Genomic DNA, 15,315 nt, shown 5'->3' on the forward strand with positions numbered 1-15,315 from the left:
ACCTTTACTTGATTCTGTATACTCCTGAATAATTCCCTGTAACCCTTCCTAAAATCTATTTTTTTCTTGTTTAGCAGTTCCTTCAGATCAGGGTGATCCTGGGTTTTTCATTGGGGAAACATCTCACCGTTGTGGTGAGCATGGTTTACCTACATAGAGGTTTATATATTTAGTCCCACTGACTATTTAAATTAATATACATTCATATGTTATTTTTTATTATTTAGATTGTTTAAAAAAAACTTAACAAACATATTAGCACATAAAAAAGAAAAAGTATACAGGAAGGCTAACTGAGGTTCCCTGGAGGATAGATTTGTTTCTAAATGTTACTACTTTCATTATTAAGCATAAAAGTAAATAATCCTGATTTTTTTTCCCCAGCCATATCACTTCTTATATAAAGATTTTTTTTTTTGACGATTATTGAAATTAGACGGTTTTAAATGAAAACCTAGATGTGGGAATAATCTTTGTGCTTTTCTTAAGCTTTGGCTTAAATAATAAGGATATGCTAATTTCCTCAACTGAAATAAGATCATTATTTTTAAACACAAGATGCTTCTCAAGCCAATAAGCCAATGAGCTTTTTTAGAGCTCAAAATCTACACTGAACAGTATTTTATTTTTTGCATGAAATGTAAATGCTTCTTTCTTGGGTATTTTCTATTTGTTTGTATGTTTATATCTACAACTTAGGGACTGCAACTTGAATTATACTGATGTGAATTTAAAAAGTGCTCTACATGTCGATAGAACCTTCAGGGCTCATTGTAAACACAAGTATTGCGTCAGAAGTCTCTTGAAATGATGGCATCACACATGTGGAATATTAGTATGTGCAACAAGGTGAAAAAAACACATGGTGGAGAGAGACACTGGTTATGGCAACTGGTCACAGATGTTGTTGTCACCTTGGAAATAATAGATCTGAGCCAATGGCTGCCTTGCTATCATCCACTATCTTTGATTGACCCTCCCACAGTTTACTCAACTCATCAGTGGAAGACTTCAGCCTACCTGTTTAGTACCATATGTGTACACACACATGCATTCATACACATATTCTGCAGCCAAAAGTCATACTGGGAAACGCAGTGTGTGTTTCAGTGAGTCTCTCTGGTCCAACCATCAATAATGCATGTTTGGGGAGGATGAAAGGCTGTTTTGGCTTGAGGCATGTGTCTCATATGGAGAGAGAGACATCATGGCTGTTAGTTATATCTGTACATCCACAGAAAAAGTGAATGCTTCGTCAAATAGCTTTCATCAGCCGCACTGTACTTCAGGCTGGAAATTGATTTTATTTTCGGGATAAAGAGGGAACTAATCAATTATTTAACATAAACTTATTTGTTGTATTCTTCTTTTAATAATTTGAGGGTCAAAAAACAGTTAAATATCCTGCTCTTACAATGCACCTCAGTAGGTACACCTGTACAATTGCTTGCTAACACAAAAGCAAGTAGTCAATAATATGGCAGCTCCACATTTTGATATCTTGATATGGTGAAGCTTTCTTTCTGGCCTAAAATTTTTATTTTTATTTTTTTGATTTAGAGCCATTGCCCTCCTGCCGCCATCAACAACAAAAACTGTCAAAAAATGTCCCTAGTCTGGTTGGAAATTACAGAAATGAAATGCAGCATTGGCTCAAACAATCCCCCATTGCAACCAAGATGCTGTATACCACCAATCAAACAAACACTTCACCTACTGTAGCGAGCTGCAATTTCCACTATAATTAACATTAGATAGGTTGGTGTGGTGGACTGCAGAAACACGGCTTAATCCAGTGAGTTTTGATTTCAGCTGTGATGATCAGATTGCAGGCTCAGAGCTTCTCGTATCAATCTATTTTATTTTATTTACACAGCAAAAATTTTAAATATTAATAAGTATTTTTTTCTTAAAATTAGTGCATTTTTTTCTTGAATTGAGCGGGTAAGTGAGACACTTTGCCAATAGAACAAAGCAATTTACATTTATTTCAAGTGTATATTTTCTAATTATCTAATTTTAAGAGTAAAGATACTCATTCAATTGGCAAATCATGTTTTTATCCACTTAAATTTCAGATAAGTACACTTAATTTGAGAAATTCTTACTTATTTCTCGATCATTTTTGCATTGTTGTTTTTTCATTTTGAACTAATCACAAGTATCTAGTGCTTTCCAGTGTTTTATTGTCATTACATCACATTACCATTTCATATGGTTTTTCCAACCTTAAACAGGGGGGGGTGGACTCAGATTTCATCTTTCACAAACCTACAATGCGAGAGTTGAGTTGATTCATAGAGTTGATTCATTCCCACTATCATCGCGACCCCCACCCCCTTACAGGGCATCAGAACACCTCGCCTGTTCAGCCAGGACAGCAATTTCCTCTAATGACCCCCCCCTTTCAGAGACATATTTGAAGCTATTTGTGACATTTAGAATTGAAAAAGCTTCCTGGATGGGAAGAACAACCTCTTCAGACTTTGAAACAAACTTGTTTTTTTTTTGGAATGACTATGACTTGGATGACTGAGAATCTTCACCAGCATATAACATATAACATATGTATCGGACATTTAAAAAAAGTAAGGAACAATTTTCATTCCACATTTGTTTAATACAGCATGCAGCATTTATCTGCCAAATAAAAGGACGATAACAAAGTTTACAGGGCAGGGGACAACACTAGTAATACTTTGAGTAATAAATTGGCCACCCATACTTATTTGAATAATTGCGTTAAACATTAAGCAAGGAAAAATTTCCCTGAGTGAGCTTGTGCATTTGTCTTGTTTTTTTAATGAAAAATGCTTCTGATTTTTACTTTTAGAAGATTTTAAGCCTTCTTTGCATTTATATAATGTCAAACTGTCAGATGTATTTGTTGTTTTTATTTGACCAATAATGTGGGCCTTGATACACATCTTCACGTCGCAAGCATCATATGATCACCAGACTGAGCCTAAAACTGAGTTTAGCTTTCAAATGGGGTTTGATGGTTTGCTCATGGTAATAATGCACAAAGCACAGTTTATTATGCTGTTTTCAGGAAGACAAGCAGAGCTCATTTGTCTGACACTTATTGTTTTGGTAATTAAGGTTAAAGTCTCATGTGTAGAAAGTTTTTAACCATTTCCCAGTGATGCCTTCGGTAATAAACCATCATATGTAAATGAGGTGCTTATTCATGCATATGAGTGTATTTTCTGTGCACGCATGGCAGTGTATGCATGAAGCCCTTTGAAGTTACATATTCTCTCAATATTCCTTCTCTTCCCATGTCTCATGTCTCTTTGAACAGCATGTAGGCATGATTATTAAAGCTGCTCTCTTTTGACTTCAAACATATGGGATGAATATGGATATGATGTGACACCAAGCCCTCTGCCAGCACCCTGTCTGTTCTTCATTTCCATTCCTGTCATCCCATAAAGGTTGATAGGCTTGGCGTTAAACAATCTCTGTGGGAACTAGACCTGTCATTCACTGGCTTGTCTTTGAGCGAGTTAAGACAGTTATTACGTAGCCTATCGTGAAAGACATAGAGCTGCAGGGGAGAATTAGATGTGGAATTTTATTCTTATTGGACTTGTCATTCATATCTTTTCTTGGTGTCGTCTCAGATACTGTGTACATCTTTTTCTTGTCTTATATCCTGCAGGTATTTTCTCTTTTTTGACCCAAACTATTGTTGTTTGCACTTTAAGTTTGTTTAAGACATGTGGCCATGCAGAAAATTTGGATATCCTATTAAATACTCTGCACTTTATTATGGAATGTTCACACAGTATTGACTTAATTTGATTTATTTTGAAAATTGTTATTTAATTTTAATTTAAAAAGGACACCCAACTCAAATAATCTGGTCAGGGTAATCAGATGAGGCTACCACTGTAGAGGAAAACTATCTATGGTCTCACTGGTTTGTTGGCACCGACATGCACACAGCTGATGAAGGTGTTTGCAGTCCTGGTCGATGACGTTTTGTCTGCACCAAACAGACAAGTTTGTCTGTTTGGTGCAGACAAGTTTGTCTGTTTGGTGCAGACAAGTTTGTCTGTTTGGTTATCTATGACAGGAACTGATTCAGAAATCCAAAACCAAAACATGTATTTCTTTATTTGTGGAGCACCACCTTTTAGAAACTGTAAAGCATCTCCTGCTTCTTATCTCCTAAAACTCTCTCCTTTATATAAGTTCTTGCAATTCCATCTTCCAGATTATTCACATTTTGGATAAATTAATAACTCTTTTATATTTATAGAGAATTCAACTAAGGCTGAAACAATTAATCAGATTAATCTGCATTAATCAATTATTGAAATAATCATCAACTAATTTAGTAATCGATAAATCGTTAACTGGAGCATAGAGACTCTAAACATTGCCTTTAGCTGACAGAGCAACTCAGTTAGAGCAGTAATTATGTCAAAATTGTAAAAAGAAAAAAAATGCATCAAAATTTTGCATTTAAGATGAAAAAATATTTCCTCATGTGGAAAAGTTTTAGTTTCACCTGGTTTAATTTAATAAGAAACCTCTTAAGAAACCTCTGGCTATAAGATAATTAATAAATTAATTTAATTAAAATAATCAACAGATGAATAGATTTTCAAAATAATCGTTAGTTGCAGCCCTAAATTCAACACAGCCAATGTGACACCTTTACATTTATTAGGCTGCGATTTTATTAGCACTTAGCATTTATAAGTGGTGCTTTTTTCTGACTTCATATATAATATAATGGCTGCTGATTTTGACACATTTCACGGCTGCTATCCTTCCTGGCCGATCTGCTTCTCTTTGTTTGTTCAGATATCTGAGCTTCTTGGCTTTGCTTCCACATCAAAAACTGAAAAATCTCAACCCATTGGTTTTTGTTTTCTGAGGAAATCATCTGAACAAGTGTGACAGCAACACAAAAAGTTTCCATCTTGTTTATCACTTAAAAAAAACACACACACACACACAAAGAACAGAAAAACCAAAGCAGGAATGTGGATGCAGGCAGTGTAAACAATCAGAAGCCTGTTTCCAGACTCCCAGAGAATCCCGCAATGCTGTGCGTTTGTTACATTACCTCGTTATTCCAGATGGTCTAACATTTTTGACAGTTTTCCTCTAATAGATGATGGACTCATTGCCTTCCAAGTTCTTAAGCAAATCATCCAAAATCCTTAACATGTTCAGATCTGTCGCTCACAGAAGTTATGAGGTGATTTTCATTGAATGATTATTTGCTGTTCATGCCAAAGTTCTGGTGATCAAATGATACAATTTTAGACTAATTTGTCCAATAAATATACCAAGTCCCAAACTCTTGCTCTGTGTGCACACTCTTTCTGGTAAACCTTAACTTGGCCTTCGTGTCTTTTTTTAGGAAGCAAAGGATTTCCTTCCTGCACTATTTTTAAGAAAGCAGAAGAAGTAACTTGTGCTGTCTAGAAAGAGATCATTGTAGGTCCAGCGTTGACATTTTAGGGTTTTTGGAGACTTTTATTCACCTTCTGTTCTGCCTTTAGTGTAGGACCTGTTATGCCAGCAGGGGTTTTGAAAAATTTCAGAACATTTTCCATAAACAAAAAGACCTATTTTGTATACTACCGAGACTCCTTTAAAACTCTAGAGTTTGCATGATTGCTTTAGATTAAAAGAATTACCCTATAGGAATTACAACAATTTTTTTTCCCCCTTTGGGTTCAATAAAGTATTTTTTAACTGATTGAAGTAAAACTGAATTGCCATTGTTGACTCATTGTAAGAATCTTCCTTTTGAAGGTCATAGATGATGCATGATGTCATTATGCTTTTCACACCTATGTCAATAGCCAGAAAGACTCAAAATAAATATCTGAGATTTAAGGCAAGCCTCCTTCAAAATGTTAAGTAATACTCTAATAAATTGTCCATGATTTATTATTCTATTCTAAGCTAAAAATTGCATTCTTTATAAAATCTTTCAAAAAATATTAACAACTCAGTGCTTTGGGTTTAAATAACGTCATGCTTTTTATTTATTTTAATCAATTTGACTCATAAAAATACACCAAAATAAGGCATACTAGCAATAGTAGACACATACATTCACCACTCCGTTAGTTGTTCTATTCGCTCAATTCATATTAACTGAATGCTACAAATGTTTTGATTTACTTTAAATTTATATAGAAAAAAAACATTTAGTTGAGATATGTTAAAAGAAAAAAACATTATAGACTTTTATTGGGATTACGTTTTTAACGGATAATTGGACTGATATTATTATACCTAAAGGTGTTTAAACTTAAAGCCTCAACTGACCAGCAGGTTTTGACCACAAAACCTCTTTGCAGACAAATATATCTACTGATGCATGCTAGTGATATTAGTCCTCACCTTGTTTGAACTTGTAGTAGATCATTCTAATATTTACCGGTATTAAAAAGTGGTTAGAAAACATAATAAACCTATAGTTATTAAATCAATTTACATGTAGGCTGATGGTAGATCTATGTCTTCACTGGTCTCCAGTGACACAGTTAACCAGCCAACTCTGGATTTACATCAATAGGCCGATCAATTATCTTTTGATGTTTTGCTACTTTCATTTAGTCGGTATGTTGGTCTGGTGTTGCTCTATTTCACTCACTCACTGTGTTGATACATTTCTGTTATGAACATCTTTGCAAAGCAGATTTCTGATTTTTCAAGGTTTTTTTTTTATCTTTTAGATGCAGTGTTGGATACATTTGTAAATGTAGTCAAACAATGTTTAGTGAGAAAGGACAAGATGTTTCTGCACTGGAATAACCTTTATATTTTATGCATGCACAAACTTGAATAAAAAGGCTGCAAATGACTCTCTGCAGGAAAGGCTGCTAGTTTGAGCCTATATCACCATATTTTCTGCCCCATCCTCTCCCTAACCCTTACATTTCAGTAAAAACCAAATTTGGACATTTATTTTAGTGTACATCTTCTAGCGTAACAATAAATTAAAGCTTTTATACAACTGTGCATTCTGATTTTAAAATGCATAACACTTTTATAAAATACTTGCAAAAGTTGAAATATGCATTTTTTGTGAAGTTAAAGGAGGGCTAACAAGGCAAGGGAACATTATTAGAACTGTGTTTCATCCAGCCATCGACAGTTTGCTGCAATAAATGGGATAGAAGCCATTTTGCATCGTTATATACAACCCAAAAAAAATTGTTGCTTTCCCTGGGATCTTTTTAAAAGCTTTAAATTATCAGGCATTGATGTATAAACATTCCTTGGCTTTTAAAACTGTAATCTTTTAAAATATCATTAAGAAACTCAATATTTCTTTGAATGCCTTATTTCTCTCTCTGTTTAACCTAATGAAAAAAAGAAAATACACAAGCAAAAAACAAGTTTTGTTTAAAAAAAGGATGCAAAAACTAAACAGCCGATGGAGGATCCTACAAGAGAATATTAAGCTCCATGGTTTTAAAAAGGATTTCAGCAAAAATTGCATGCTTTTTATTTATTTCAGTCAATTTGAATCATGCAAAAACACCAGTGTGGCATACTAACAATAGTACACATATTACATACACCACTCCCTGGTGGAGATGTTCCATTTGCTGATATTTTATTTATCATGTCTTTTTTCTCTGGTGCTGCTGACATGTCATGAGCTACTATACCCTCTTCTCCTGGCATATGTCTTCCCCACCTTTCAGTGCGCTCGTGTCTCTGACACCATATGGCCTTCTTTCTGGGGAGGAGGTGTTGAGACAGTGCCCATTTTGCTGCTAAGTTTAAGGGAAATGGTCTATTTCCCCTTTTGTACATCCTCATAAGACTTTTATCTTTTTTTTCTCTTACATTTGTTCTATCTTATAAATTATTCAGTTTAGGTTTTGCAGTGTAGGATAAATGATTCTTTTGTAGCCAGAGATTTTATTTGCCTTTAGCCAAATGTCCACTAGCATTACTGAGGTGATTCACAGAAAAGTACTATAATTAAAATTTTGAGTCACAGAGTGACGAAGGCCTGCGCCGCATCTTCACTCCCCTCAGCAGACAGTTCGGTTCTCTGAGAGGATTGTATCAAAACCTAGAAACATGCAAAACCAAACGATTCTACTTATTTGACTAACTTACGTTACATACAGTGGGATACATTTGTATTTGCCACTGTAGGTCTGCTTCTGCATTGATGCAGGTTTGTAGCTGCAACGTTTAAGAGGCTTAGTGTGCAGTTTTTTCTTCCTTTTTTGACACGTGTTTCAAGAAAGAACGACAGGAAAAGACTAACAGGTGTGTAAGTAGTATCACTGATGTGCTTCCTGTTTGTGCCTGGAGAATAGCTCTTTATGGACGGATTATATCAGAAGGTATGTTGTTGTATATCTTTGTTTTATTTTAACAAAAAGTAGGGTGCGCATATTTCTTTATTTTGGTGGTAAATTGCCTCTCTCTGAAGCTGTGCTCCAGGGTTGTTAAGCAAACAGGCTTTATAGCCTTTGGAATACACTTTTTTAGAATAATTAAAGTTGCAGTCCTTTATTAGAATGATCATGTTTTTTTTTTATTTGATTTTAGCTGTTCCAACCTGTAAACCTTATAGCACATCTTATGTCTAATAAGCAAATAACAAGATGGAAAGGATATGGCCCAAACTGTGGTTGAACCTTGATGTGTCTTCGCAGTTTCCTGTTTTCTTGCTCTTCTTGTTTCTCCGGCTTTTGCCTCTATCCCTTTTGTGCATGGCTTAAATGATCGAGAGACCTACAACCAGGAAGACTTTCTTCTAGAGCAAGAACAATACCGTATATGTTTTTTTGTATACTGTAACAAGGACTTTCTTATTTTGATTATTATTTTTTATAATTCCTGCTGTAGAAGTACTGCCTAACTTGCATATACTTCTTAACACATATATTAATACTTAAACCATTATTTGCTTTGAAAAAAACATGAGTTTCAGCATTTTTTAAATACAAATGCATGGTACACAGAAAATGCTCCATGCATAATTATTTTTGCCCATTATTCTCAAAATACCAGCAGCATGGGTGGATAAGATGAAGGGGATCTGTGGTTCCCGTCCTAATGCTTCGATGTCTTGTCCATCTGCTGGGATGTGGGAGGCCAATTGCTAGAATTGCGTGGGGGTCTGGGACAGTGGAGGGTTTGGCCCTGTCCTTGCGAGGGTGCTGGCTGGCTGCCGTGGCTGTGCGGCAGGTGGGATGGGATCACTATGCCCCGATGCATCCCAGATCGGCCCCCAGACCTTTGGAGAAGGGTGTATGTATGAGGAGTGTAAGAGTATGTTTAGTGTCTGCCCCTGTGTGCGTCTCTGTTGAGTTCTTGTATATGTCCCTATGGGTGTAAGGGTGGAAATATGTGAATGTAACTGAACTGAATGTGGATTTGCTTTTTGCGGCTTGTCAGGTTTAAAGCTATATTGGCAAAACCGGGCATAGATCTGAACTCAGAATCATTTTAACACGAAAATATGGTTTGATCTAAGTGTTTCAATTTGACTGTAAATGTGTTCAGGGCCCTTGTCCTTGTGGAACATTAACATCCACCTATTTCTCAGCCCTCTTAATATGTTTATTTCCATGGTTAAACTTTTGATTAGCCCCATCCACCTTCCCATCCCCCAGGTCTGACCATCCAGTGCCCTGCATCCCTGAAGAAAAGCTTTCCCAAATCATGATGCTGTTTCTACTATGTTTTGCTCTGGGCATGGTTTGAACATGATGTCGTGTTGGTTTCTTATTCACTTCTCTCAGGGGATTCATACCAGAGCACTTTCATCCACATAATTGTTGGGTCTCTAACAAGGCTTACAGCAAGCTTATTTGATTAGTGCTCTTCTTGCCCCTCCAGTTTGTCCATGTCCTCATAGGTGTGCAAATATGCTTTTTCAGTTGAAGGTTGTTTACGGCACTGTTGGGCTTTCAAAATTTAAGATTAGTTTTATATCCTAATTATGCATTAAAGTCGTCAACAGCTAATATTTCTCAGCAAATGTGGCATATACTACTATTTATAAGTAAGTTAATTTAGCCACTACTTCCTGCTAATTAAATTTTTTTATTATTCTTTTTTAGGTTTTTGTGGCATTAGCAGGTCCCCGGGTGCCGCACATTGGTAGCCCACAGCTCCTGGGTTAAAGGAGCAGTGGGCTGGGTTAAATGCAGAGTGTGAATTTCGTTGCTTTGTAGTTGTGACAATGTAATGCAGATAAAAGTTTTTTATTATTATTTATTTGACAGAAAAGGGAGAGCAAGAGAGGGGGAGAGACATACGGCAAAGGACTACAGACCAGATTTGAACCCCGGTTAGCCATGTCGAAGACTAAGGCCTCCATACATCGGTCGTGCATGCTAACCACTGTGCCACTGAAACATGCCCCTTACTAGAAACACATGAACGCTGCAAACCCAAAAGCTTGGTTTATGCTTGATGCATCTGTGAGGTCAGCATGTGAAATCTGTTCAGACAGAATTTCCACACTACGCACCTTTGGAACTACGCGGCCAGATCCGTGCAGAAAACATACAAGCGATAAGCAGCTCCTACAGTCGAGGGTTTGCAAATATAAACGTTTAGAAATAGCCTGAGATTTAACCCATAATTATTACCACTACCATCAGATTGTGGAAAAACTCTTGCAAAAAAATGACTGCCACTTTTGGGTGGCATGAGGCTTCGAAAAATGTATAAATTGCTGTGCTACCTGTTTTATCGTTTTGTGTGTTGATGTCAGCCTCCTGTTTGTGCTGTAATTGTCCTTCTTTTCATAAGTACATACAATTACATGCGTTTTTTAAATCATTAGCATTTACTAATTTGTTGTGATTTTTTATAAACCTCCTGCTATTAATCGTAGTCTTTAACTTGGTATGATGTAAAAAAAAAAATGTCACTGGAAATTAAAGCTCTTACAAGCCACTAGGTACTGGAAAACTATGCATTACTTAGAGGTGCTTGCAAACTAAAATCTTTTGAGAAAATAAAAATAGACCTCTGTCCTGCATCATACAGAATTGGTTCACAGATGCTACAGTCCAACACATTTAATTAATTCCATCCTGATTGCATTACTGCTCCTCTGAAGTGTGACAGCATCATATCAGTGTTAGTCCTCCATTTATCCACACATGCATGCCCTCCATCTTTACATGCTTGTGCAGAGAGGCTTTACTCTAATTTTCTACAGCCATGCTGGTTACACTCTAGCTCCCATGCTTTAATAAGAGTGGGATTATTAGAGTTCAGCAGGATATCCCCGCCCTCTCTTCCATCAGCTCACTGTTTCATCCCCAGTCCTTCCTTTTCTTTCATATCTTTATACATTCTGCTCCTTTTCACCTTGTCTTGTTCTCCCTGTCGTTTCTCGCCCTCTGACATGGCATGACCCGGTGCGCTGCTAGGTACATGGGATATTCTTTCCTCATTTGTTGTAGTGGATTGTTTTTTGAGTGATGTGTTTTTCAAGATGGATAGGTGTGTGTATATACCATGTGAATCTATGTATCTGTGTGTTTGGCAGAAAGTTATTTGCTCTCCTCTTATGCAAGCTGGTCTTGGCGGGGTAAAAGCAAGGGTTTAGCTTGAGGGATGCTGGCTCAGGTGGAGCTACAGAGATGAAAGCTATTTTGGGATTGCTTTGCTCCTCGCATCTATGAAGCACACGAGTAACTCACTCACATGGGACTCTTGATTTCTGATGGGATGACAGGACAATTGGAAGTAGGATGTTGCTCTGATGTCTGCCAGGTTTGCTTAAATCGGGGCTGATTCCAGTCCACAATTATTATAGCAGTAATGTTTGTTTTTATTCACTGACTCTATTAAATCCCAGCCATTAGTTAAAAGGCTTAGATTACCACAGCTTCCCAGAGCTGAAAGTGCTGGCTCCCCGTAGCTTCCTTCATCTGTTCTCCAACTTTATTATTTCTGCTCATCCAGTCATGGGCATCATCTTTTGATGGTTTATACATTAAAAATGCATCTCTATTGTGGTAGTAAAAACAATGATCGTGACTCTAGATACTTTGTTCTATTTTTGTCACCAATCCTTTATATACTGTCACCCTTTGAACGTGATCATCGCCATGTGAGATTTGTAGCAGTTTTTGACAGTTGTGCTTATCTGTCTGTGTGTATTTTTACTATCTCCCTGTCCCAGACGATGCCGCTGCCCTGGTTCCAGACTCACCTGCCTCACGCCGTCCCCAGCCTGATCCAACATAAGGGTGCTACCAGCAGCAAGTGCTGAACACAATCGTGTGGAGAACCATGCTGTCTGGCTCCTGGCGTCGGTCTGTGGGGCCGACACATCCCGCTGCTGCACACGTGGTGAACCCCAGTGCAATGACTGTGTGTGGGGTTCCCAGCGGTACTGTGGTTCTTGAGGCACAGTATGACTACAGCTACCGTGGATCAGATGGACGACAAGTTTGCATAAGAGAGGGCGAAAGATTTATTCTACTAAAGAAGACAAATGCAGACTGGTGGCAGGTTAGAGAAAATCATTTCACCTTAAGAGAAGGTCTTAAGGGGGGGGGATTCGAAAGTACTAAAGAGAACTTTTACCTTTTTGTAAGCAAAAGGTGTGCAGCAACTTAATTTTATCAAAGAGAAGTAATTGATAAGAAACATAACTCTATGACTACTTATTTCCTTGCTGAATAGTGTACTGGCTTGACACTCCCATGCTTAAACTTGGATAATAGGTGTTGGTCCAGAACATAAAACTTACATATACATAAGATAAGATAATATAGACTTTATTGATCTTAAAGTGGAGGAATTCACTTTCACACCGGCTCAATAGTCAAAAGAAGGTGACAAAGGGAGGAAAAGGTGCATGGGGTATAAACAGTGCATCTACATATATAATGTAAATAGAAAGAAAAAAAGAAATAAGGCAGATATTTACGGTGACTTATGTACATTTAAGGTGATTTATATACATATGGATTTGGCATTGTACATTAAAGTGGTACCAGGTAAAGAACAACAGTGAGGTAGTGAGAAGGGCTTCAAATAACTCAAAAAGTGTGAGTTACCCTATTAATATTAAAGAAATGGTCAGATTATCATTGGTTTTTACTGCTTGTTTAATGCCTTATGTAAACATCTGATTTAGAGAAATTAAAGAATTGTTTAAGGTTTTCTCCTTAATTTTGCATTCACGAAATCCTTACTGACTTTGGAAATGAGAGTATTTGTCTGATTTTATGTCAGATGATGAGGTAAAAAATGGTAAAATATGGTACATGTTATCATTTGGGATGAAGTCTCTCTTCCATGCATATTTCTTCTTATAACCCATTTAACTCTCCCTTATTTCTTCACTTGGTGCTTGAATTTACTCTAATGAAAATGTTGAAAGCTTGCCGTTGTTCTTGGACAGGTGCGGAGGATTGGTGCAGCCAGTAAAACAAAGCCTTTGTATGTCCCTGCTACGTATGTGACTGAGGTACCGATCACGCCGATGCCCTCGCCTCAACGCCTCGTCACATCTGTGTCACTGCACTCCAACATGAGGATGCTACCTCGTGTTTCACTCTCTCCCAGCTTCACAGGAACCGGCTGCAATGAACAGAGTCAAGGTAAAATTGAATAAAAAAGTTTAATCAAGAAAATAAAATGTTAAAATTTGGATTTACTGTTTTTTTCCCTCTGCAGTCAACAAACCAATGTATCGGTCCATGGAAAACCTTAACTCTTACAGCAGTGCCTTCCAGAGGTCTGGTACAAACACCAGGATGGGGGGAAACCACTTCCCTACCCTGCCTGCCTCTGGATCCACCTTTACGTCCAATTCTTCAACCTCCCAATCACGTCACCTCATGGTGCCGGGGTCCCCTGCTGCTTCCACAACACAAACAAGCTTGTCCAATTACAGGGTGGTCCCTACCATCACCAGGAGCCAGAGCTCTAGCAACTTGCCTGAAAATCTGAACGAGAACCCGTATGATGAGGTGGGGGGAGGCCTTGGCAGTCGCATCAGCTACAGGCTTCCTAAGAAGTCCTCTAGCCAGTGGGACATGGTGGGAACTTCAGGCAGAAAAAATCGTCTGCAGGTAAGGATATCAAAGACAGAGTTCACCCTTAATGCTGGCAATACAAACATTTGGACGATTTAATGAACAGAACAGGTAGTTTTACATTTGCTAAATCAAGCCAATGACCCTTGTTCCCTTAGAATTTAGCTGTAACCCATTTTTAAGGAGCAGCAATGTTAGAACTTGAAGTTGGTGGATTGGATCTCGTGTTGCTTTGTTCTAACTGAACCAAGAATAGGTCAGATCTGTCTAAAACCTTTCATTTCTTGTAGTCTTCATATTTCATTTTTCTTTATCAATGATTAAGCTGACAAAAAATGTGGTTGTGAATGAATTATATTTAATTTATTTGTACACACATTGAATATTCCAGGTTATTTTGAGATGAAAAAAAAAATCGAAATTTTTAAAGAGACATATCTCCAGCATATTTTAAATACAATAAACATAAAGCTGTTGTTGGAGTTTAACATCCTGATTCAAAAAGTGCAAACACTTCCCAGCATTTAGACTTTGCTGGAGTACTTTCAAATTTAACTTCAGGCTTCAGTCTTCAGTAGGAGTCTATCAGCATGTAATATTATGACTTTGCAATGTTGGTCTACACCCCCCTGCAAAATTCTCTAAAAAGACCAGCTCGTTAAAAAAAATAAGTTCTCTACATCACTTTAATGGTGAATCCATGTATTTATGTCAAACTTAGATCTGCACTTTGGCCATAGCTCTAAGTTTCCTCTAGTATTCATAGTGCTCCTAAAATGTACAATCCCTCTTCAGCTCTCTAGCAAACCAAACTGACTGATATTCAGAATTATTCATGATCTTATCCACCTCGCATGTAGAGCAAAACTACTAACCTGAAATTCCTGCTGCTCTTTCAGTGTTACTGTCAGGCTCTTGGTTTCTTCCCTGAACACATTCTGTCTTGTCTTTTTTATCAGCCTTGTTGCAGGCTCACTTTTCTTTATTTTTCAATTTATATTGACCTCTGCCTTCACCGGGGCTACACACAGCATAATGCTGTGATTGTATTTTGTGCCCCACTCTCCCCACTCTTGTCTGACACCCTCGCTCGGTGAGAGGCTATGATTCCTTTGTTCCTTCTGTGAAAACAATGGTACTTGCAGGACTCTTGACTTTTGGTTCATCAAACGCCTTATACTGTAGTAGGTGTGTATCTATTGTATATATTTTTTTTATATAAGGTTTAGGTTTGTGCAAACATATCCTACAAGTTTGTTGCACTCTGCTTACATGTTTTGTTAATTAA

At 37.3% G+C, this 15,315-nt stretch overlaps 1 protein-coding gene across 6 annotated transcripts in view; it reads left to right on the forward strand.

Moving 5' to 3' along the window:
* arhgap9 (Rho GTPase activating protein 9) overlaps nt 1-15,315 on the forward strand; it is a 67,843-nt gene that overhangs the window by 5,947 nt on the left and 46,581 nt on the right. For 4 of the 6 annotated variants that reach the window (XM_015402330.1, XM_015402338.1, XM_015402302.1 and 1 more), the window contains exons 2-4: nt 12,161-12,492; nt 13,391-13,589; nt 13,666-14,063. In XM_015402330.1, the coding sequence (XP_015257816.1) occupies nt 12,271-12,492; nt 13,391-13,589; nt 13,666-14,063 (819 nt within the window). In that variant the 5' untranslated portion in view covers nt 12,161-12,270. Of the gene's footprint in view, nt 1-8,170; nt 8,349-12,160; nt 12,493-13,390; nt 13,590-13,665; nt 14,064-15,315 lie in introns of those variants that run through there. The other 2 variants (XM_015402315.1, XM_015402310.1) reach the window with 2 other exon arrangements.

This window comes from Cyprinodon variegatus, unplaced genomic scaffold (assembly GCF_000732505.1).
Source record: "Cyprinodon variegatus isolate N-32 unplaced genomic scaffold, C_variegatus-1.0 Scaffold34, whole genome shotgun sequence".
In the NCBI taxonomy this organism is placed as follows: Eukaryota; Metazoa; Chordata; class Actinopteri; order Cyprinodontiformes; family Cyprinodontidae; genus Cyprinodon; species Cyprinodon variegatus.